We start from the raw sequence: 22,362 nt of genomic DNA, 5'->3' as shown, positions 1-22,362 counted from the left end.
GCCTCCAGTCCTGTCAGAGTTTTTGTTGTAAGTTTAAGCTGGTTATTTGCATACCCAGTAGGTCACATTTCCATATTTTTCCCCTGTCTCTTTTTGATACCAGTGCACTTGACAAAACAAACTTTGTACTAAGCCTAAGTCAGGGTTCGATAGCCATAGTCACACTATACTTGTGATTCTAAGTCCCCATGTCAGGGATAAGATATTGTAGATATAGTTTTCATGGTTAAAAATAGACTACTAAATATACTAAATACTTTCTAACATATAATACTGTATATGAATATGTGGTTACACAACAGGGTTTCACACAATGGGATCAATGTTCTGTTTGCAGTGCATTTCTGTGAAAATATAAATGACATAAATGAAAAAGAAAATGTGTAATTTAGGTCTGGATTGATTGTGGTTGTTTGTAGATGGAAGTGTCCAGGCTTGTTTGCGTCTGCCAGGCTGTGTCTAAGCAGTCAAGTCATACAGGAAGCCACTCAGTCAAAGATGGGTCTGTACAGCGCCTGTTTATCTCTGTGTCTGCACAGAGAGCCACCTAAACAAACAAAAAAAGACACCCGACTCTGCTTTTATGTGACTTTGACAACCTTGAGCTACGTTTTAACTTGTATTGTTGTGTATAAAATTGTCTTTGCAGCAGAGTGCATGGCATTAGTTGATGAACAAGACTTGGAATTTGACAGGAATGTTGTTTACTGGTTAATATATATACTGTTCTTTGTTGAGTGTGGTAGGAGCTGATGTTCAATGCTGGCCCAGTAAATTTGAAAAATGACATTCAGATTTAAACAGTCCTACATCTGGACCAGGTTAAACTGTCACCCCAAGTAAAAAGCAGGGCTTTTTTTTCTTTGCTATTAGATTGTAAACTGTGGATGGCCTTGGGCACATCATGGTTGTGAGTCTTCCGTTTACACAACTGGAGTAATTCTCATAGTGGTTCTATCTAAAAATGGCAGCTAAATGCTAGCCTTCTGTGTTTATGTTTTAAGCCACTATTAATTCAGCAACAGTCAGCCATATTTCCTGATGGTTTCTTGCACATGGTAGGTGTTTACTCCACTTTTTCCTCATGATTAGCTGTAAGCTGTTAACAGGTAGGCTATAGTGTAACCTGAATATTTTAAATAGTTATTTGGTAACTTGTAATGAAGCTTAAAGCAAGGCATCTATACAAGTCCAGAAGTTTTTGCTTGATGTATCTATGATTTTTATCTTGTGATACTTCATCTGGACTTGCAGAGATGCCTCGCTTCAAGCTTCTGAATGAAAATGACCTTACTGAGAACCTTCGTCGACATAGATACATCAAGAAATCATCCTAGAGCTTAATTTTATGACAGTGCCAACTATTGCGAATTTGAAAAATGATGGAGTGCATGTGATGTAGAGATTCTTTGAGGTATTTAATAAGACCTGCCACCTAATAGCATAGACAGACTGAACAGCCACATTGTGATTTCTCACTGTAGCTATGCCCTTTGGTCAACAGAGCAGCACCATTTAGCTCTGTGGACGATGATATTTTATGGAAAAGACAACAAATTCAGAGAAAATGCAGAAACATGTCTTAAAGGCACAGGGTATTAATGCAGCCACCGTGAATATTATACACTAGATGGTAGAGGAGCATGACGGATTCATTTAATCATGTTATTGTAGATTCATCACTGTGCAGTAGGTTGGAGCAGTTCTTGTGAATCACAACGACTTGTCTTGTTACAATTAAAATGACAATATGTCAAATATATGTCATCTGGCTCAGCAAAGAAAGAAGTAGTGCTTTTTTAAAGGTTGCTGTTACATCACTCGGTGTGTTGCCATGACACTGTCACTACTAGCTCCTGTGACACCAGGAAAGACTTTTGAGAAGAAGGGATGTGGGGAACTGTGGAAGTGTTTTCCATTCATGTGCAGCGCATCTGGCAGGCAGTGTGAACTGAAATGCTGAATGTACACTTCAACCTGATGTGTGAAGAGCCGTACAGTTGGAGATAATCAACATGATTCAGATGCTTACATGTGACTCCTATCTTGGTGCAAGTTCTGGGCTAAGATTACTTGCAACAGTAAAAGCGAAAGTATCCAGGCTACTCTAGCAGAAGAGCTGTTTCTGGAGCTGATTTTAGCCAAGCCAGTCCACTTTGTACACACAGTAATTATAAGTTCTTGCATGCAGTGCCATTAAGCAATATTTGATGCATAGCAATTGACGGCCTAAATACAGCCTTCATATGTATGTATTCATTCACAATGCAGTACCATAACACCCTTAAGGACTTTCTTTCTCAACATCGAATGCATTTCAGTCGCGCTGAAACTGTATTCTGCTTTGTAGGAAATTTTTGATGTCAAATTGCACAGTGTCATTGAATGTGTTGAAAATTAAAGAATTTTGAAGAAGGGCCCTTACTGACTGCCACCGACTAACTTAAGAAGAGTGATGTGAGCAGTGTGATGCTGAAGCTCTTGAATAGCTCGCAGGCATTTTTCAGCACTGGAGAAAGATAAGAATAGCACGCACTCGTCTCTATCGGTGTGCTAGTGTAACTGTGGGTTGGTGAGCCAAGCTGCTCTGTTCCAGCAGGGCTGCTTTAGACCCAAAGAATGGCAAAGGGAAACCAAGCGGTGCCCTCTGGGTTCACCAGAGCAGCCTGGCCTCGGATATATTTGGCTCTGTCAGTTTGCATAGAGATCTGCAATTATGCTGTTTCCTGTTTCAGTACAGGATATGGTAGTGCTGTGAAGCTTGGCCATAGATGCTCTCAGAGAGAATGCCAGCCAGCAGCCAGGCCCTCGGAAGCAGATGCATTATTTTCATGGATCTAAAATTACACAGTTACTTTTTAAGTGGAAAAACTGTACTTTGTACAAAGCACAATGCCAGTAAAACTGTGCACTCTTAATAATTATATGCCTGTAATATACATGCAGAGAAAAACAAGACATTATAGTACTTTTTGTTTTTTTTGCTCCCATGTCTGCTAATTATACTTAAATAGATGTGTCCACTGTTTACATTCCAACTTCATTTGTTATAGTCAGTCTAAAAGGAGGTAGTGACCAAAACCTTGCTAACATTGAACTCCCAAGTACAGCCCCTCCACACCTCTTACGAAGCATTGGAAAATATGCGTCAGCTCCTTCCTCTTTGTTACTCTCCACCCTCCCCAGTTCAGCTTCCTGTTCTCTGGATTGGCCGGAAGAGAGATGCTTTGAATGGAGGCTTCTGTTGGAGACCTTATTCAGAGACCGTTTCATCTTTACACTATTGTATTACGCAGAGTTCTGCCACTACAATAATCTTCAATAAAGGAGGATTTACATTATATGTAAAGGGCTACATGGCAGTGAAGAGCAAAGGAAAAAAACACAGCAAAAACACTACAGTCACTTTTCAGACAGACAAAGGGACAATGCAACACACATGCTTCAGCTTTGCATTGCAAACACACATCAGTACTCAGTATTTACAGTATTTACAACTCATCACATGCAATCTTTTGATCACAGACACTCAAACACAAACTCATTCAGGTGCAAACTGAGACACAGTTCACCTGCAGTTCATGTCTTAGTGTTGTTTTCCTCTCTGCATTTGTCTCTCTCTCTCTCTGTCTCTCTCTCCCCCATCTCTCTGTCAGTTTGCCAAGGTCACCTTTAAAAGACTATTAAATGCCAGCAGAATGCTTAACAGAGCTGGCTTATATCTACCAGCCGTCACAAAATGGCTCAGAATATCATACATGGATGCAATAAATAAATATCTATTAAGAGGTTATCAAAAGGAAAAAAAGAACTTGGATCACTGAGACATTTGCATAGTGGGAATTGGTAACGTGTTAAGTATGGATATTTGAATTGCATTTGCCTCATCCACCTTGTATTTGGTGAAATATACACACAAGCTTTGTAAAAGTGTGCAAATCTGGAACATAGCTAGTGCTGTAGCAGACGTTCTTTGAAGCTGCATTGTCATAATGACTAGAGCTGGACATTTATTTTCAGGTGATTGTTTTGGAGGTATGATATTATGAACTAAAATTCTATGTGTGTCTTTTTTACTGTCTGTGTTCACCGATATGCATTACCTTATCTTGGTACTCAACTATTTGCTTATACTTTGATCCTGGTGGTGCAGTGTCGTTGTAACCACCTTTGATGCAAATGTGCCTTGGTTTAACATATATGTAAGCATGCCTGTACTGAGTAACATGCACTAAGCTGCAATGATGCGTGTGGCTCTGTTTATGTAATGTAATGTGATAATTCAAGGAAACGATCTTTCTTCTGAATGACTGGGCAACACTGCGCAGCTGTGAATCCATCTTGATCTATGCATAGTCATCATGCAGTGATACATGCCAGGTTGTTGGTTGTATTTCTAATGCCTTGCTTTTTGTGTGTTACAGCTCTGATGGTACTAGCTGAACAGTGACCGCTACCTACCTGAGGACACCTGCTGCCTAGTTCCCTTCATCATGTCTGGGATCCATGTAAGTTAAGCCCGCATCCACCTTTTACCCACCCAGTTTCCAAGTGCACAGACTTTTTCAGTCCTTCTCCCACTAAATTCTATCATTTGACAAGTTACTGTTGTTGTCTCTGAAGCTGGTCTGCGTTCTTATTTTCCATACTCATGTAGTACCATATTGCAATTTATAAACATCAAGCATGTTCTTAAGACCATGATGAAATTAACATCTTTAGTTGCAGCATTGCTTGTGTCGGCGTCTTAATATTTACTACCAACAACTGTAAGTCTTAAACAACACTGCAGCACACACACTTGTACACTTGCAACCTCTTAAAGGTAGGGTAGGAGATTTCATTCTGATGCACTTTTTCTTAAATTTGTGTAACTTCTCTTTACAATCCGATAGCAACCAATTAATTCGGCAGTTTCGCTTTAAAACGAAGAATATGAATCATCTGTGGAAGCTATAAAACGCTAAAGACATCAGCCAATCCTCCGGGTGGAACCTGCACGGAGTATTGGCTGGTTGTCACTCTCTTCCTGCTCTGCGCGCACCAGAGAGGTACGTGCATGATGGCCGAAGTCACAGGCCGCAGCTCGTCTTCAGGTAATGCGCGTCCGTGTGATTGGGAGGCGTGGCTTCGGGGTGATCTCCTATCGGATATCGGGGATATCTCCTACCTTTAAGTCATATAACATCAATTACTTTTCATGCACAAGACAGGCTATGTTACATGCATTTTCTATATTATGTACTTGCTTTTTATTATGTCACTATGCCTCTAATGATTTTTGTTAAAATGCCTCATTAAAAGCATGTCTTACTAGTATTTTAGGATAAAGACTTACCATCACATGGAATTGTTTGTGGTCCCAGCTTATGATTGATGGTGTGTTAGTAAAGTTAAGCAGTGGATTTATGCAAGGATGGGATACAGTCAGGGGCCATCTTGACCCAGCCTCGCCATTCTGCCATCCCATTTTTAGTTTAGCTAAGCTACATTACAAACTACACATCTTAAAGGAAATTTCCCTCAGAAATGTATTTTGTCTATTGAAATCCCTTGCTGTATGTGGCCATGTCAAAATAATAACATGGTAGAAATTTCCACCATCAGCCATGAACCAAACTCATAATGCACTGTTGACTGAAAAAATATCAGCCACATTGAGCCTCTGCTGTGAATAAATCAGTTTGATCAAGGGCCTCACTCTCACTCACACCTGCTGCTTTGTGCTCTGGCTTTGTCAGCTCATCTCATTCATGTTGCTGAGATGTGATCACACCACTGTTGCTGATCTAACAAAGCAGCCATGCAGCTTTTACAATAAATCACATTGACTAACAATGCAAAACAACTAAATGTGGTGCTTTAAAATTCACTGTGGTTTAGCTGCTGCTATATTAAGCAGTCTGCCACTAACCCCTTCCTCAAACTTCACTGCTGCAGTAGTTCCTGCTCTTCATTTATAAGGAGGTGCAGTCTCTTTAGCTGTTTTGTATGATTAATACAACCACCCACCCTTAAATGTGTGTGATGTCAACATGCACAGCTCTGCAGAGATTTATGGATTTATTATGGAATCTGCCTCACACCAGAGAAAATTTCACACCACAACTGTTTGGCTGTCAGGCTGTGGTCTAAGCGACTGTTAGAAATCAGTGATTAATGTTGGTTTGGTCTGTGTCTTATGTGATGTAGACACCGTGGTCGACTGGCACAGAGTGTGTAGCCAAGTACAACTTCCAGACTGCCAATGAACAGGACCTGCCCTTTTGTAAAGGAGATGTGCTGACCATCATTGGAGTCACCAGGGTAAGAAAACAGGTGTCTTAGGACATAGTTGGAAATGATGTACCTTGTACTAAAGCCTCAGAGCTGCTCTTGTTTGTATATTGTATGTTTCTAACTAAGACCTGTATCAATTTTCAAGATATGGTCACCACGCTTTATTTGAAAATTTATTTAAAAAATATATTTATTTTGGTGTGTTTTTCAGGATCCAAACTGGTACAGAGCGAGGAACACAGTGGGTAGAGAGGGCACCATCCCAGCCAACTATGTCCAGAAAAGGGAAGGCGTCAAGTCTGGAGGAAAACTCAGTCTTATGCCGTGAGTTTTTCTTTCTACGGAAAGACCGAATATTACAGGAACATGACAGTATGCAGCAGTTGCAGTGGTAGCTGTGCATCTTGTATATTCCTGTTCCAGACGCTTTCCATCCTAAAGAGTGTGAACAAGTTGTTGTGCTTCTGTTGGATTCTGCTCCCTGCAGCGAGGGAAAACATGGTGTTGACTTCAGAAGATGGAAATTCCATCTCATACAGTCGTTTTGCTTTTTACCATGTCTTCTGTTGTGTGTGTGTGTGTGTGTGTCTGCCTCGGAGACCAGGACCAACTGAGAGCTACATCTGAGTGGCGTTTCAAACTCTTTGAAACTGCAGCTATTCAAAAAGAGGAAAACATAACGAGAGGTGTATGCAAATGAAATGAGACAGGAAAGGCAAGCTCCCGCTGCTGCTGCTGCTGCTGCTGCTACAGCCACAGCATTATCACATAGCAGTGAGATGTTAAGTGTGTTTACCCTTGATGTGATAATAAACAGTGTGTCAATCAGCATAAAAATCTTAATTTGAGTAGAAAAGTCATAAGAAGTATAACTCGTTCTGCTTACACCTATAGTAAAATCATCATAGCTTCACTCAGGTTGGACAGAAGTTGTTTCCAGAGTTGTGCTGCTTAAAAAACTGTTAGTTTATAGTAGATAATTAATTGTTGTCTTGGTCTTTTCTGTTGTTCTTGAAAGATATGTTTCACAATATGGGGTGTATACAGTAGCTGTACATTAGCAGGGCTCTATTGTTGTATTGTGCACCTTTCAAGCATTGTAAGATAACACTCAAGCTTCTATGTGTGGAAACCATAAATCTTTCCGGCCCAAAAATGCAGAGATCAATCCATGAATCAATAGTCATAAGCGCGGCAGTCATGTCAGCATTGCATCTGGTGCTCACAGTAGTTGGTGGTGTAACTATTTCTGACAGGAAACATTTACACAGACTTTTGACCTTCTTTGTCTCTCATCATTAGCTGCTGCTGATAGCTTTAACCTCTCTGTGTGCCAACCCTCTTACTGTCTGTCAAACTATTTTGAACCTGGTCAGTGTGTCAACCAGCTCTGGCATGTTGTTGTGGGTGATCTGAGGAAGTCCAGTGGCAGCTTTAAATTAGCCTTGTGCTGTTATGAGAGAGGTCTTGTCCTGTGGAATCAGCAGAATCATGGCAACAAGAAGAGAATGAGAAAATGTGTTTTGTAATTATTACACAGATATAAAGGCATAAATCATAAAATATGAAAGTGGGAAAAAATCTTCAAAGTACATTCAATGAATATTTTATTATTAACATTTTGCAACCTCCACTGACAGTTTTTCACATTACTCTGCACATGCACTGTGTAAGACACTATGCAGAGGCAGCAGAGTCATGCTAGTCTGTATGACAGCTTCACACTTCACTGTAAACTCTTTTTGAGCAATGCTGCATTATTTTCTGTCCCTTTCCAAAAAATATTTTATATATATGAGAAATGTATCTTATAGCATGTTTTGCCTTTTCTGAGTAAACCATACATTACACATGGTCTAAGTACTGTAAGTACTATATGAAGAAGTTGATTTCTAGCCATTTGCAATAGTTCAACAAGCTGACCTTATGTTCGTACTGCTGCTTTGAAATCACTGCATTTTTAAACATTTTTTAAATTCTTAAGCCATCAGAAGTTGTTCCTCTGGAGCCATTAGCTATAACCCACAGGGACTTGTTGATTTTGTTATGAATCACTAACAGATGTCTCAGAGAAGACCTCTCCCTCTCTTCTGGGTTACATAAGGGCTCAGCTGTGTTCTCCTGTCCCTGTGCTCACCCTGACCAGTTGCTACTCAGCAGTGGATGCAGTCCCTTTTTTCTCCTGGAATCGGTTCCGTTTGCTGCCCCCATGTGGCAGCTATCTGCCCAGCATAATTATCTGCACCACCCTAAAGAAAGCTGCAGTGTTGAACCCCGCTGTCCTACTTCCTCCTCTCATCTTGTCCCGAGCAAGTTGTTTACCACATTTTTGGTGATTTCTTTTATTTGTGTATGATGTCATTTCTGAAAATTGCAGCTGATTTCCGGGCACAAAGCAGCGACTGTATGTCCACCAAGGGGCTATGTGTCCCTCTGGGCCTTCCATACTTGGCGCCTGCTCTGGGATTAGTGGGAGTTAAAGAGCTGCTGTCCATCGGAGAAGCTGCCTGCACTGATCTAATCAACTCAACCCGTATTAAGCAGCTTTGTCACAAGGGCTTCTGCTGTGTCAGGAGGCCGAGTTCGGAGGAAGAGAAGGAGGAGGGAGCAGCCACAGGAAAACAGCCTAAATCAATTATACCTGTTAATTACCACCCATTGACCAGCCAATGTGAATAGGGATCTCCTGTGTGCCTCTTCTGTTGGTTGGCTAATGTGAACTTTCATACAAGGAGGAACCTAATTGATGGGATGCAATGTGCTGATGTGCCATTGGGGTTGCTGGAATGTTTGAGCTAAATACCATAGGTTAATACAGATGGTGGAAATTCAAAATGCTTACAGTGGAGCATTAGCATTTTATAATACATGACTGTGATTTAGAATACTCTGGAGCAACAGAACTGTGTGTGTGACACAGTTGTCTAATCCATCCATCAGTAGCCTATAGATGTATCCAACAGGCCATATGGTGAGGGTGAAGTGGGGTTATACAGCTAGCTTCTATATCAGGAAGCAAGAGCTTTATTTGTTGCCAGAGCACGTTAAAACCAGTGGAGCTTTAACCAGCACTTTAGCTTCTTTTTTTTTCTTTCTACAGTGTGTGGTTAAGGGTCAGTCCATGTCCTGGTGTCTTCGACCTCAGTCAGGAATGGGTGACTAGGATCTATCCTACTCCGCGCCGTCTGAGCAGTTCTTGTATTTTCCTGTTATTGCTGTGCCTGCATGTCAGTTTCCGACTCGCCCCCCAGGCTGTGTGTGTGTGTGTGTGTGTTTGTGACCACCATGTTTCCTGTTGTTTGGGTTCAGGTAGTTTTTTTTTTTACTGATTCCCCAAGACCACACAGCCCCGCCCCTGTTCCACTCAAGCTGAACAGACTGGAAGTGCTGTTGCTAGCTTCCCATTACCGCCCTCTTACTCTTGTTTTTCACTTCTCATTTAAGAGGAAGGCTGTGGGCCACGATACACAGAAGTGTTACTTCTGTATGGTTTATATTGTAGAACCTGTCCTGATTTGAGGTGTTTTTTCGTGAGAAACAAGAACTGGCTCAGAAATTACTGTAAATTAGTGAAACACATATGCACTTCTTTTGCTCTCATTTCTCTCTGATGTTTGACACTGTCCATCATTTTCCTCCAGCTGGTTTCATGGGAAGATAACTCGGGAGCAGGCTGAGCGGCTCCTCTACCCTCCAGAGACGGGGTTGTTCCTAGTAAGGGAAAGCACCAACTATCCCGGTGATTATACCCTGTGCGTCAGCTGTGATGGCAAGGTGGAGCACTACCGCATCATCTACCACAACGGCAAACTCACCATTGATGAGGAGGAGTACTTTGAGAACCTCATGCAGCTGGTGGAGGTGAGAGATGGTTGGAGAATATAGCTGTCATTTGTGCTCTTGCGTTTTCTCGGCTTAATATCCTTAATACCCATAATTCCCTTGGCATTCTTTGTGGCAGCTGAAGGGGAAAATGGGCCGCTCATTATTGTTGCCAGTTGGTTGGCTTTATAAAGTTATTAGCAGTAAGTGTTTACCTCAAAGAGAGCTGAAACCTTTGACCTCCAACATTCATGTTCTAGAAAATACTTCCTTCTTTCTGTCACTTTACATTTAGACAGCTGGAGATGCACAAAAAAAACTACAGTATGTAAAGCAACAAAATATTTTAATTAGAAAAGCATTGAATTGCATTGAATTGCATTGGAAGCATTAGAAAACTTCAATATTCCAAATCATATGCCTACAATTAATAAACAGAAGTTATACGGTGATTAATCATGCAGCATGATTACATAACTGTAAACAAAAGGACACACACACAGTTTGTATTCCCATAAACCCAGTACACGTTCATTCTTCAAAAAGCTATCTGATCCTCTCACCCTGACTTTTATCTGAAAGCCAGTTGAGTGGAAGGACACAGTGTGGAGAGGGGAGGACAGGAGACATGATGGCAGAAAGCTAGAGAGAGAGGGGTGCCTTTCATCCTCTCAGATAAAGACAGGAGCTGGATTGGCGGCTATCGCACTTTTAATTGGGCCTCATCTTTGTGCCTTGCGGGGCATTGGAAGTGGACAGGAATGCGCCAGCTGGCAATGAGACCATCTACATCCGTGGTGCATTCCTGTTATCAGCCACCCAGAATGTCTCCTCACCCTCTCTCTCTCTATCTCTCCCTCCCTCCCTCGTTCACACCGTCCAGGCTTGGTACAGCCTCCACTTCCTTTCTCCTCCTCCCTTCTTCTTTCTGTCTTTGTGTTCCCTTGTGAATACCTGGCATATTGCTTTCTGTCCTCCCCTCTTTGTTATCCATCTCAATCTCTTCTTTTCACCCTCTACTATCTCCCTGCTGCTTTCAGCCTCTCTGTATCTTCATCCTGTGGCTCTCTGCATTCCCCTCGAGTCTTCTCTCTCTCTCTATAATAGCTTATGATAGGATTCTTCACATTCTTGTGTGTTTTTCCGGCTTCCAGTGCTCTGCTCTTAGCATGCTGGCTTCCAGGCTTTACATGCTGTACATTGTCTTACATGCATAGTGACTGACCCCAGCTAGCTTCCTGACAACGTTATCCAAGCCATTTAAAAACCAACAATGGTTCCATATCAAATCAGCAAGGGTGTAATTGCACAGTGAAATACTTGTCGGTTATGGAGCTCATTGTTTATTTTTATTCTGTGATTACACCCTTCTGTCTACATGTGGGAAGATTTTAACTGAGCCAAGACAATGCTGCTAAAAACACATTTTCATACATTAAAATACTTAAAGTAAAACATTACTGCATTAACAGTGTGTTACATGGAATAGACAGTGCTGCATATATAATAACAAATAATATAGCGACACAGAAGAATTGCTGAATATAATCATATGGCTTGTATTTGTTTGTAAACTGCCTACATTTGTCAGCCTCAGTGCTGAATAATATAAAAACACTCATCCTTCCTTCACCATGCTGCCACCTGGTGGTTGTAACAGAAATTTACAGTAGCCCATTCTATAGTGTTGACTTGGTTGTGGGAACCTTGGTAAGCTGCCTACACTGATTCATAATTAAGATTTTTCAAATTCTTCACTCATATTTAAGGCAGCTAAAAAAAATACATGAATTCCTCACATCAATACAATCTCACCAAAACAGGAAATCATAATGCTGGAGTCATAAGCTGCTCTCATATGTATGTTTAATATGCTGTGTGAACATTCAGATGCCCTGACTTCTCTCACACCCACGCACTCCTCCTTTGGTCCACATGCCTCTGATGTCATTAATTCTGTCGATCTCCAGCAGAGGTTTATTCATTTCACATGCATGTTCCTCCTTTCAGCGCTGCATCTGTACACAAACAGTGCAAATCCTTTTTGGGTTTCAGTGTCTGTTCTTACATTTTGTACATCCTCTCAACTAGGCTCTACTTGATTTACTTCATCTTTTATATGCAAATAAGCTTTGGATTCTTGTTTCCCCACAAGACAGACCTTTGCCTCCTTAACACTGATGCATGCAGATTAAAGTTAAACCCGTCATCACATCAGCACAGCCTTGAATCTCCGTCCCCGCCTTCATCTTCTCCTGTAGAGTGTAGTCTTGTATTTGTTTTGCGTATCAAGAACTTGGATATACACCTTCACCAGTGTGAATTAAATTATCAACATCAATTAGAACTACATTAGGTCCAGCACATACCGCTGATTTTTAAACATGTTAAATGGTTGATGATGATTTTGAATCATACAGATGACCTTAAGCTTTGAACTATGCATTTATTTCTATCAAACTCTCTCCACAGCACTACACCAAAGATGCCGATGGCCTCTGTACCAGGCTGATTAAACCTAAGCTGATGGAGGGAACAGTGGCAGCGCAAGACGAGTTCTCCAGGAGTAAGGACACACTGAGCTCATTACGCTGGTCTACAGGGACACTGGCACCGATGCACACTGGGACTTTTTTCTGTGCTCATGTTTTTGCCACATTAGCCTCCACAAGTATAAAGTCTTTTTGCACACACACAGTTTACAGACAAAGCCTACAAGGATCTGCTATCACTGCAGCCCTAATAGCATTAATCAGCAGAGGGTGATTAATCTTAATGTGTCTGGGAATGACTGCCGGGCTCAACCTGCTCTCAAGGTTAATCTCCACCTCTGTCTCTTTTCATTCGTCTTCACATTCCTGTCTGACCCCACTAATTCTTACACCTGAAGAGTAAGCAAGGATAAATGTTGAAATAAATCCAGATTTTCTTCCCAAATGAGAGATCCATCATTTAGGCAGAAGGTGAAAGGATAACAGTCCTTTCCTCTGAATAGCTAGCAAATATTTCTGCTTCTCATAGAAGTCAGCTAGATCAGGACTTTTTCTTTTATGTCTGTGTCATTCCTAAGTGTGATCTTGTCCTCCCTTGGCAGGTGGCTGGGCCCTGAACAGAAAAGATCTGAAATTACTTCAGACTATTGGCAAAGGGGAGTTTGGAGGTAAGGAACTGATCATACAAGGATCTTTGCAACATTTATTTACGCTTCATACATCACAGCAGCCAAAATCAGTGTGGAGAGTGTAAAATCCTGTCTGTATCCATTTCAGATGTGATGGTAGGAGACTACAGAGGGACCAAGGTGGCGGTCAAATGTATCAAAAACGATGCCACAGCGCAGGCTTTCATCGCAGAGGCCTCTGTCATGACGTAAGACTCGTTTTGTTGCCTTTGTCCCTCACAACACATTTAAATGTGTTTCTTATCTAAACAGGTTAATTTATTCTTTTTGACAGTTTCTTCACTCAGTTTTTGAAGAAATAAAGAATGGCAGATTATTGTTAGTGTTAATTAGAATTAATCTTGTATTTTTCTGCCACTGTTTCTGTGTTTGCACAGGCAACTGAGGCATAACAACCTGGTGCAGCTCTTAGGGGTAATTGTGGAGGAGAGGGGCAGTCTCTACATCGTCACAGAATACATGGCTAAGGTCAGTCACTCTCATTAAATCAACTCCTTAACCAGTTCTAAAAGATGCATTATCATTTTATCTATTGAGAAATCATACTGTACACTTCATTACACAGTTTTCTCCTGTAATGTTTTGGTTTTGTTAAGAGCTACTGCAGACACCCATTGATTAATGGATATTGTTTTTCATTCACACTAAAAATGTCCCTGCACAGGCTGGTGTAAGGTTCTGTGGAATGTTGTGCTTATAATCTGAACTGTGCCACAGGGCAGCCTAGTGGACTACCTACGCTCCAGAGGCAGGACTGTTCTCGGTGGAGACTGCTTACTCAAGTTCTCACTGTGAGTCCTCTTCATCTCTGTTAAAGTACTTAATAGATTTGTACTAAAGGCAGATTTCAAATCAGAGCAGCCTGGGGTTTTGTAGCTTAAATGCTACTGCTTTAGCTGTCAGGGTTTGAATTGAATTTCAAAAGCACGGTGTCACACACTTACAAGGAACATAAAAGAGCCATTTGTTTACTCAAGCAACCGTCACACAGGTTGTTCGCTTTGAGAAATAGCTGCTTTGTAAGTCAGGGGTTTTAATGTCTTCGTTTATTTATAGTCATTGAGCTCATAGTGTGAACAGGCTCAAGTTACAGTGAGAAAGTGAAACCATTAACACATGGATCGATTCATGAAAAATGTATTCTGCTTTTTGTTGTGTATATTCAGTCATTATAAAAAAATATATACAGAAACAACATCAAGCAAGTAAAAATAGATGTTTATGTAGTAGAGGACCATAACTTTAAATTTAGTAAAACATAAAAATAAATAAATAAGTAAAATAAATAGAAAGTAGTAGATACTCACTGGGCTGTTACCATCCTAGTAGTCCTCACTCATCGTCTCTCCTGTCAGTGATGTGTGTGAAGCCATGGAGTACCTGGAGGCCAACAACTTCGTCCACAGAGATCTGGCAGCTCGTAACGTGCTGGTGTCAGACGACAACATTGCCAAAGTCAGTGACTTCGGCCTCACCAAGGAGGCCTCCTCCATACAGGACACCGCTAAGCTGCCTGTCAAATGGACCTCCCCTGAAGCACTAAGAGAGAAGGTGAGAGGATGCGGGATGGACTGGAAGCAGAGTTTGGCTGATGTGTTCTTGTTTTCTTGGCATTTGTGTGCATTTGTATTAATTTATTCAAGTACGTGAACGGATAGTTTGCAGGTCAACCCAACATTTCTTGTGTAGTTTTTCATAATTGATGATTTGTGGCTGCAGTAATTCTAGGACTAGCAAGTTTATTCAAGTCCATTAAGAGTTAATCGGTCATTAATTAGTCTGCTGATGAGCCCCAAATGTGTTTCATTAGCCCAGTTTAACAGAGATGAGTTTCTGGTGGCTCATGTGAGGGGTTTTCCTGCCAGAAGAGTCAAAAGATTCTCCCCACATCTTAATCAAACCATCTGTCAAGTTGCCAAGTATTACCGCCAACACAGAATGTCGTCATTAGAAGCTTGAAAAAACCCCAAAGAACATCATTCTCACAACTCAGAGCCTGAACAGAAAGAGTGTGTGGCTGATAAATAAATGGTACAAATTATTTTTTGCTTTATAGCAGCACTATGTGCCAGTAAAGTTTTATATGAACAAAGAACAGCTGAGCTCAGACACAGCCTGCTCTCCTATGTTTCCTTATAATTGCACATACTTTGGAGTCTACAGTGCTCTTTATTGTCAGGAATATTTGCCCAATTGAGCTCTGGAAATCAGATTTGTCTGGTTGCACATGCCATTAATGCCAACTTGTGAATTGTCTTTGTCCCACAGAGGTTTTCCACCAAGTCAGACGTCTGGAGTTATGGAATCCTACTGTGGGAGATTTACTCTTTTGGCCGTGTGCCTTACCCTAGAATTGTAAGTACCAGCCTCCTGCAGCTCTCTGAGGCCTGAGCCGCACCAGCAGATGGCAGGCTTCATTGCTGGTAGTTGCCTTTCTTATTGGTGTAATGTCTGGCTCCCCTAGTGTTGACCTCAATGTAATTAGATTGAACTGCTGGAGCAGGTGATGAAAATATGACAAAACATGTACTATAAATTATGAACATAATTATTTCTGCGTGCAGCACTTGATGCATGATTTGGTGTTGTGAAGAATAACCTTTACGTGAGCTGTTGCGCTGCAGTTGAGTCGGTTGCATCAGATGACTTATTGATCAAAATGTTGACAGAGACTCTAACGTCAGCACTGCTCCTGTGTGTGTCCCACAGCCGTTGAAAGAGGTGGTGCCACGGGTAGAGAAGGGCTACAAGATGGACGCCCCGGATGGCTGCCCGCCCGTGGTATACGACCTCATGAAGCAGTGCTGGACCCTGGACCCTGTGGTGCGGCCTTCTTTCCGCATGCTGAGGGAGAAGCTGCAGCATATCAGAGCCAAGGAGCTCTACCTGTGAAGAGGAGGCGCAGGTGGGGGTGTGTAGTGGGAAGGGGAGGGGGGCAAGATGCAGCCCAGCTGTAACATGGGAGGAGGAGGAGGAGTAGAGAAGGACCACAGTACCTTCCTCCTGTCTGCCCAGTCTGTTAACCCATGGGACTGCCACGCCGTGCCCCCTCCCCTGACCTCAGGCACCCACCGGCCGTCCGGCTTCCACATTAGGACTGTTTTCCTGTTTGTGTTGTATAGCTTTTGCCAGACAATTTCCTCTTCTCTCGATGGACCACTGCTCTTTCCTCCTTCTACACTGGCCGCTGCTCACACCCTCTTTCCCTCTCTCTGCTACTTGGTCCAAGTTGCTCTTCCCCCTCTGCCTGAAAGATTCCTTTTCTTTATATTTCCTCCTCTCCTCCTCCTCCTCTCCTCAACATGGCATTAACTGGGAGGGAGGCTGGCCTTTTCCTCCACGTTTGTCAGGTGCTCTTCCTTCTTCACCCCACCCCTTTATCATTCCTGGATCTCTGCATCACCACGTGGCTCTGCATGCCTTTCAGCCCAGCTCTGTGTCATTCCATCCTTCTGTCCCTCCTTGCTTTTCCCTCAGCCGTGGTGTCAGGTGTGGGGCCTTCGCTCTGTGCCAAAGTGCCTCCAGTCTACAGAGCTCCAGACTTCCCTCCAACACTTCTTTTAATTGGACTGTTGTGGTTTCATTTTTTTTATTACTTTTTTTAAAAAAAAAACAATCTTTTTTTATTACTTTCTTTTTTTTCAGGGAGGTTATTAAACCGCTTTTTTTGTGACGTCTCCCCCACCTCCACCATCTCCACATCAGACTGGTTTTTCTTTTCCTTCCAAGTGTCAATGAAGAGCACGTGAACAGGAAAGGGGGAGATTTGGGGGGGCCAATAATGTTTATCCTCCACCCAGACAGTCCGAAGGAGCAGTGGTTGTGATGGTGGTGGTGGTGGGGAGGTTGCAGGACTATAACAGTAGAAGAAGGGGGAGAGGCAGTTCACAAACATGGTTGATTCATCATATGTGGGCTTGTTTTTATATCAAAATATATTTAAAGGATTAAAAAAAATAAAGAACAAGGAAAAAAACTGACTGGGACGGAATAATGAAAAAAGAAAAAAAAAAGAAAAAAGGACGACTTTCAAAAGCCATGAATATCTTGGCATTGGGGATGTTCAGTGTCTCTGTGAACGCTGGGGTTTAGGGTGGTGCATGCTGTGTGTGAGAGGCCTTGGGTTCAACTGTCAGTGCTTTCAATGTTTATTGTTTTATTATGCTATCATGATTATGAATAAATCATTCCATCTGAACAGTGTATTATTCTGCTTGTGAGTGTGAGGGAGACTGTCGGGTGAAGAGTGTACAAGTACCAGAAGGAGATTGAGATGAAGTCACTTTTTAAACAATCACCTGCTGTTTTCCCCAATCCACCATCATGGTTCTTTAAATCCTTAGGCCATTGTCATCATACCTCTTACATTTATGGGCTTGGGGAGTATCCTGAAAAGAGAAAATAGTTTTTCTCTCTGAGCCACTTTTGGAGAGGGTCACGAAGCAGACTGAATGTGAACTTGGGCCTTAACAAAGTGTTTAATGTCTGGAGATAAAAATAATCCTCCTGTGATCATCTTTTTATGGCAGAGCTGTTATAAACAGGTGGAAGATTGTCAGCACGGCTTTAAAGGTGTGAAAATGTGTCAGCTGAGTAGTTCCCAGAGGTTAGCACGGAGCTGACTTCATTGTGTCTCCTCTGCTGTTTGGAGAAGGTCCACTTGCACAGGGATGGGACCAGCAGTCCTCTAATCTGACCATATGTATTGTGCTTCTATTTTTAGCTCAGTGGCATCTCATCTTTTTGACATTGACCAAGCTCTGCCCTTCCTGCAACTTGTGCTGCTGCAGTCGTTGGGGGGGCAAATTTTATGTGAATCCTATGCATTTTAATGGCAGCGACACAGCGGTAACAATTGGCTGGTTATGTAAGCAAGGCAGTTTGTGCTCATGGCCAAGACTGTGCTGCTGTCAGGACCTATCACGCCAGTTCCAATTTACCATCCTGCCGTGGTCGCACGAGACGGCCTGTTGTGTAGGCCCCACCCCCTCCCCCCCAACCGTCAGCGTAGTGTGTCTCCTGTGCTCACTGGCAAAAAGTACAGCTCATTTAACAATTGGGAGAACATTTTTGGATGTCGCCTGACTGCCAAAAGTCACCACCGGGAGGCATCACACATTCTGAGTGCCCATGGGAGCTGAAAAAGAGCAACACTTTGATCTATAGATGTAAAGGCAGCAGCAAAGGAGGCACTCACATAACAGACAGACATTTACATGGCAAAGGTCAAAGATTAGAGGCTGCTGCATCCTTTAATGTCATTTAGTCTCATGAGGGACTCAATATAAGTCTGTGTCGCTGCCTCCATCTCATTTTATCCAGTTTTTCATTCATAGTACTGCAAACCATTATAATATTATGAAACATGATTCATTTTTATAGCATGTTTTAAAATGTGAAACCCAGTAGGAAGTCTATCCCTCTGACAAGAGCTAATGGTGACAGCAGTGAGCGTAAATGCATGGCTCTCACATCTGGAAGCCTCAGTCTTTTTCGTTCACACTTAAGTAATCCTGACAACCACACAGCTCTGCCTTCCTAGGAGGCACAAGCAGGAGGATTGATGTGTTAATCAGCTTTCGATAAGTTATGGATCTGTGCTACTGACGGCAGCCAGGCAGAAGTCGACAGCGACAAATTAGCTCCTGAATTAATCTGATTACACCAACACAGATTTGGGAGCAAGTCCGAAGGAAGACGCTGAGGGATGCACATGTTTGTTGTGGAGTTGGCATGTGCATTGTGTCCCACCCCCCCACTGCCCTTACACATCAACCTGGGCCTGACAGACGTACATGTGTGACAGAATGAGGGTGAGCCGCTGAGGTGTGTGTGCACGGAGGGTTTTAGGTCTTTGTTGTGTGTGTGCTGTTACTAGGTTACATGTGTGCAGACCACATGCCTGGATTAGTCAGCATAGCCAGTTTTTAATGCTCCATCTTCACATAGATAGATTTACTCCAGCTGATGTTACCTTTGGGTCAGAGCATGGAGCAGCTGGAGGTCACAAAATGTGTTCAAGGGCATCAGTACTAGTGTAAATAAATGAGTTGTTAGGACTTCCCCGAGTGTCACTAGGACCTAAATTCATTCTTTTCATGTTTAAATATGTAGGCTGGCTGTCAGAGTGGTGTCAGTTTCTCTCCCACCTCTCACTAACAAAGTGAATTTCCCAAAATGTTGAACGGCTCTATTAGAGACAGTTGTCGGTGATGCAGCAGATTGCAGGGGAGAAACTGTAGATACCCCAGAATTACTGCCTCAGAGAGGGTTTATTTATACAGCTCAAGCACTGTCACTGAGTGTGGGAGTTCTTCAGTTTGGGCCTGTTTTGGTGACAGTGAGCGGGCGTTGTGCTGACAGGAGATGAAGGAAATGGTATTGACATTATCAGGCCAACGTGCAGCTGGCTGTGTCAAATATGCACATGGCCTCTGTGACAGAAATCTTTTCACACGGACACATCGGTTGGACGGGTCACATTGCCTTTTTTCTGTCTGGGACGCCCCTCACCACTTTTCTTCAACAGTCTCCTGCTGCAATTAGCTTCTATTTGGAGACCTATACATACAGGTCCTTTCAGACGTTGATGCTACTTTTTTGTCCTTGCGTGGGACAGTGGATTCTGCTTGTGACCGCACTGAACCAGCGCTGTTGCTTCTGGCAGCCTGAATCACTGTATGTTCTTTCTTCCACTGTATGCTCCATTTGCCATGTCGTCATCAGTCGACCCTTTCTACGTAAATGTTGACGTTAGTCTGTGTTGAGCGCGGCGATGGAGCTTAGTATAATTCTCAGTGTATTTTTCATGTCTGTCTCCGGGAGACATGACCTCATAAATAAAGCTACTCATAAGCACAGCCAGTGACAGACTGTGTGCTCCAAGACAGAAGGAGTGTGATCCCAGACGCCTGAGAGCCTTATCAGAACATCCTCTGCTGAGTTCTTACACTCTAAATTAAATGCAGGCCATGCCACACGTTTTCCACACAAAAAAAACAATTTTACACTGAACAGCATGTTACTGCACAGTAATCTCTCTTCAAACAACATCTACAGGCTGGTATGTAATATTAATTAATAAATACAGAATAAATTCCACAGTCATTAAGTGTTTGAAAAAGAACACTAATGAAGTCTGTGTGGTTTGTGTTAGAAAGATCATCCTCTAAAATAGTGCAACATTCTCACTGTGTATATTCATCACAACAGCAACAGTGTCCTTGCTAAACCGAAGGTGTAGGAAATAAAGATAAAGAAGAAAAAAAGATTAGATTTTTATGTTTATGCTCACATCAAGTAAGGCTCAAACAAATAATCCTAGATTCATGGGAACCCCAGGCACTAAAGTCTGTCCCCATAAATATGCAATCAGTCAGTTCTGCAGCGGCGGACCGAGCTGAACAGATGAATAGAAATGACAGCCCGGGTTAGAAAATGTTCCCTTTTTTAAAAATGCTCTTTAATGCTAATAATCAGTGATGCTAGAAGTGAGCTAACACCTGATGGTGCTGGGCTGGGTCCATTGTTCTCCAGGGTTTCTTTTCTTGTCATACATTAAAATATATATATATATATATATATATATATATATATATATATTTATATATATATATATATATATATATATATATATATATATATATATATATATATATTTATATATATATATTTATATATATATATTTATATATATATATATATATATATATATTTATATATATATATATATATATATATATATTATATTATATTATATATTACACATGTCAACAACAAAACTGGAGCTATATGTAAATGTGCAGTACATATATCAGTTTGGGGCATGTTGGTGAAATACTGTGTAGCCCACTCAGTGTTAAGTTGTGTTTTATAAAACTCAGATGCTGCAAAATGCTGCATCATGTCCGTGTTTGTACAAATCAAAATGTGTCTGTCAGAAGTGGGATTCAGATCCTCTGCCTCCAGGGAGGACTGCAACCTGAGCGCAGCATCTCAGGCTGCTCAGCTCTCCTGACACCGCAGCTTTCAGAATGAGTGCAGGCCTTATAACTGTTATCATACTGCAAATATTGTGATGGACATGAAGCGGATGATGGTAGTGGGTGATTTTAACATGTCAATTCACCATGTCCAGGGTTAGTTTAGAACAGTTGTATTGACTCCACATGAAAACTTGGCTAGTCAGTAGTGATGATGATGATGATGATGATGATGAAGGGGAAATAAAAATCAAGTATCCTAATAAGGATCCATTTTGCTCTGTGTAAGCTGTGAGTGTCAATCCGTCCAGCGACTGTGAGGCGGAGGACGGATTGACAGACTGACAGTCACACAGCAACACTTCCTTGAATCATGGTGATGCAGACATACCGCTGACTGCAATCCAAATTTTCACAGTAGAAGGTGTTATGATATTTATAAAGTGATAAACAGTCATTGGTGCAACAAAATGTTCGTCCACAGTTGGCATGGAAACCAGCAAAGCTAGATGAGTTGTACACTATAAGCATCCTTAGAGCTTCCTCGCACTACTGTAGTGAGAGTGCAGCCTGGATTTATGAGGTTGGAGGTTGAATCTGATTCTCAGGTCTTGATGGCGCCCTGCTGCCAGTCCAAGCTCTGGCTGTGGGCCCCATCATGTTTTGGGAGCTCAGTGCTTGAGGCAGATAACACACAGGAACAGGGTCCTACGGTGGACCTGGCTGACGAGAGCGCAGCAGTGATGTAATGACGGACCGGTGTGAACCAGTGTGTGTCTCCTTTTCTAGGCCCACCCACATTGTGTCTCACTGCAGGAGTCGGTGATGGCTCACAGACAGAGGGAGACTGGAAGAGGAGGATAACAACCACAGCTGAGGCGTGCCCCGTCCACTGAGCTGCACGTAAACAGTCTCCGCTGCCTGTGATGTAACACCGGCCTGCTTTCTGAACCTCCTCTTTAAATAACCCAATAGTTGCCCTGCAGTGTTGGCTGACATGTTCATTTGACTTTGTGAAATATCAAGGTTCCCTGAGTCGCAGAGAACATGTTTTCTGCACCACTTGTCAGCTTGAATTTGCATTTTGCTCCTGACATT

General features: G+C 42.1%; 1 protein-coding gene across 1 annotated transcript in view; it reads left to right on the top strand.

The window, feature by feature from the left end:
• Positions 1-17,482, top strand: part of cskl (c-src tyrosine kinase-like) — a 30,062-nt gene extending 12,580 nt beyond the window's left edge. The window contains exons 2-13 of the mRNA XM_028402515.1: positions 4,425-4,508; positions 6,193-6,306; positions 6,491-6,603; positions 9,921-10,140; positions 12,574-12,667; positions 13,196-13,261; positions 13,371-13,470; positions 13,660-13,750; positions 14,000-14,073; positions 14,638-14,833; positions 15,551-15,637; positions 15,992-17,482. Of these exons, the coding sequence (XP_028258316.1) occupies positions 4,494-4,508; positions 6,193-6,306; positions 6,491-6,603; positions 9,921-10,140; positions 12,574-12,667; positions 13,196-13,261; positions 13,371-13,470; positions 13,660-13,750; positions 14,000-14,073; positions 14,638-14,833; positions 15,551-15,637; positions 15,992-16,174 (1,353 nt within the window). The 5' untranslated portion in view covers positions 4,425-4,493 and the 3' untranslated portion in view covers positions 16,175-17,482. The remainder of the gene's footprint in view (positions 1-4,424; positions 4,509-6,192; positions 6,307-6,490; positions 6,604-9,920; positions 10,141-12,573; positions 12,668-13,195; positions 13,262-13,370; positions 13,471-13,659; positions 13,751-13,999; positions 14,074-14,637; positions 14,834-15,550; positions 15,638-15,991) is intronic.
• Positions 17,483-22,362: the final 4,880 nt, after the last annotated feature.

This window comes from Parambassis ranga, chromosome 3 (assembly GCF_900634625.1).
Source record: "Parambassis ranga chromosome 3, fParRan2.1, whole genome shotgun sequence".
Taxonomy (NCBI): domain Eukaryota; kingdom Metazoa; phylum Chordata; class Actinopteri; family Ambassidae; genus Parambassis; species Parambassis ranga.
The sequence above is the reverse complement of the archived record's forward strand: the minus strand, read 5'-3'. Positions and strand labels throughout refer to the sequence as shown.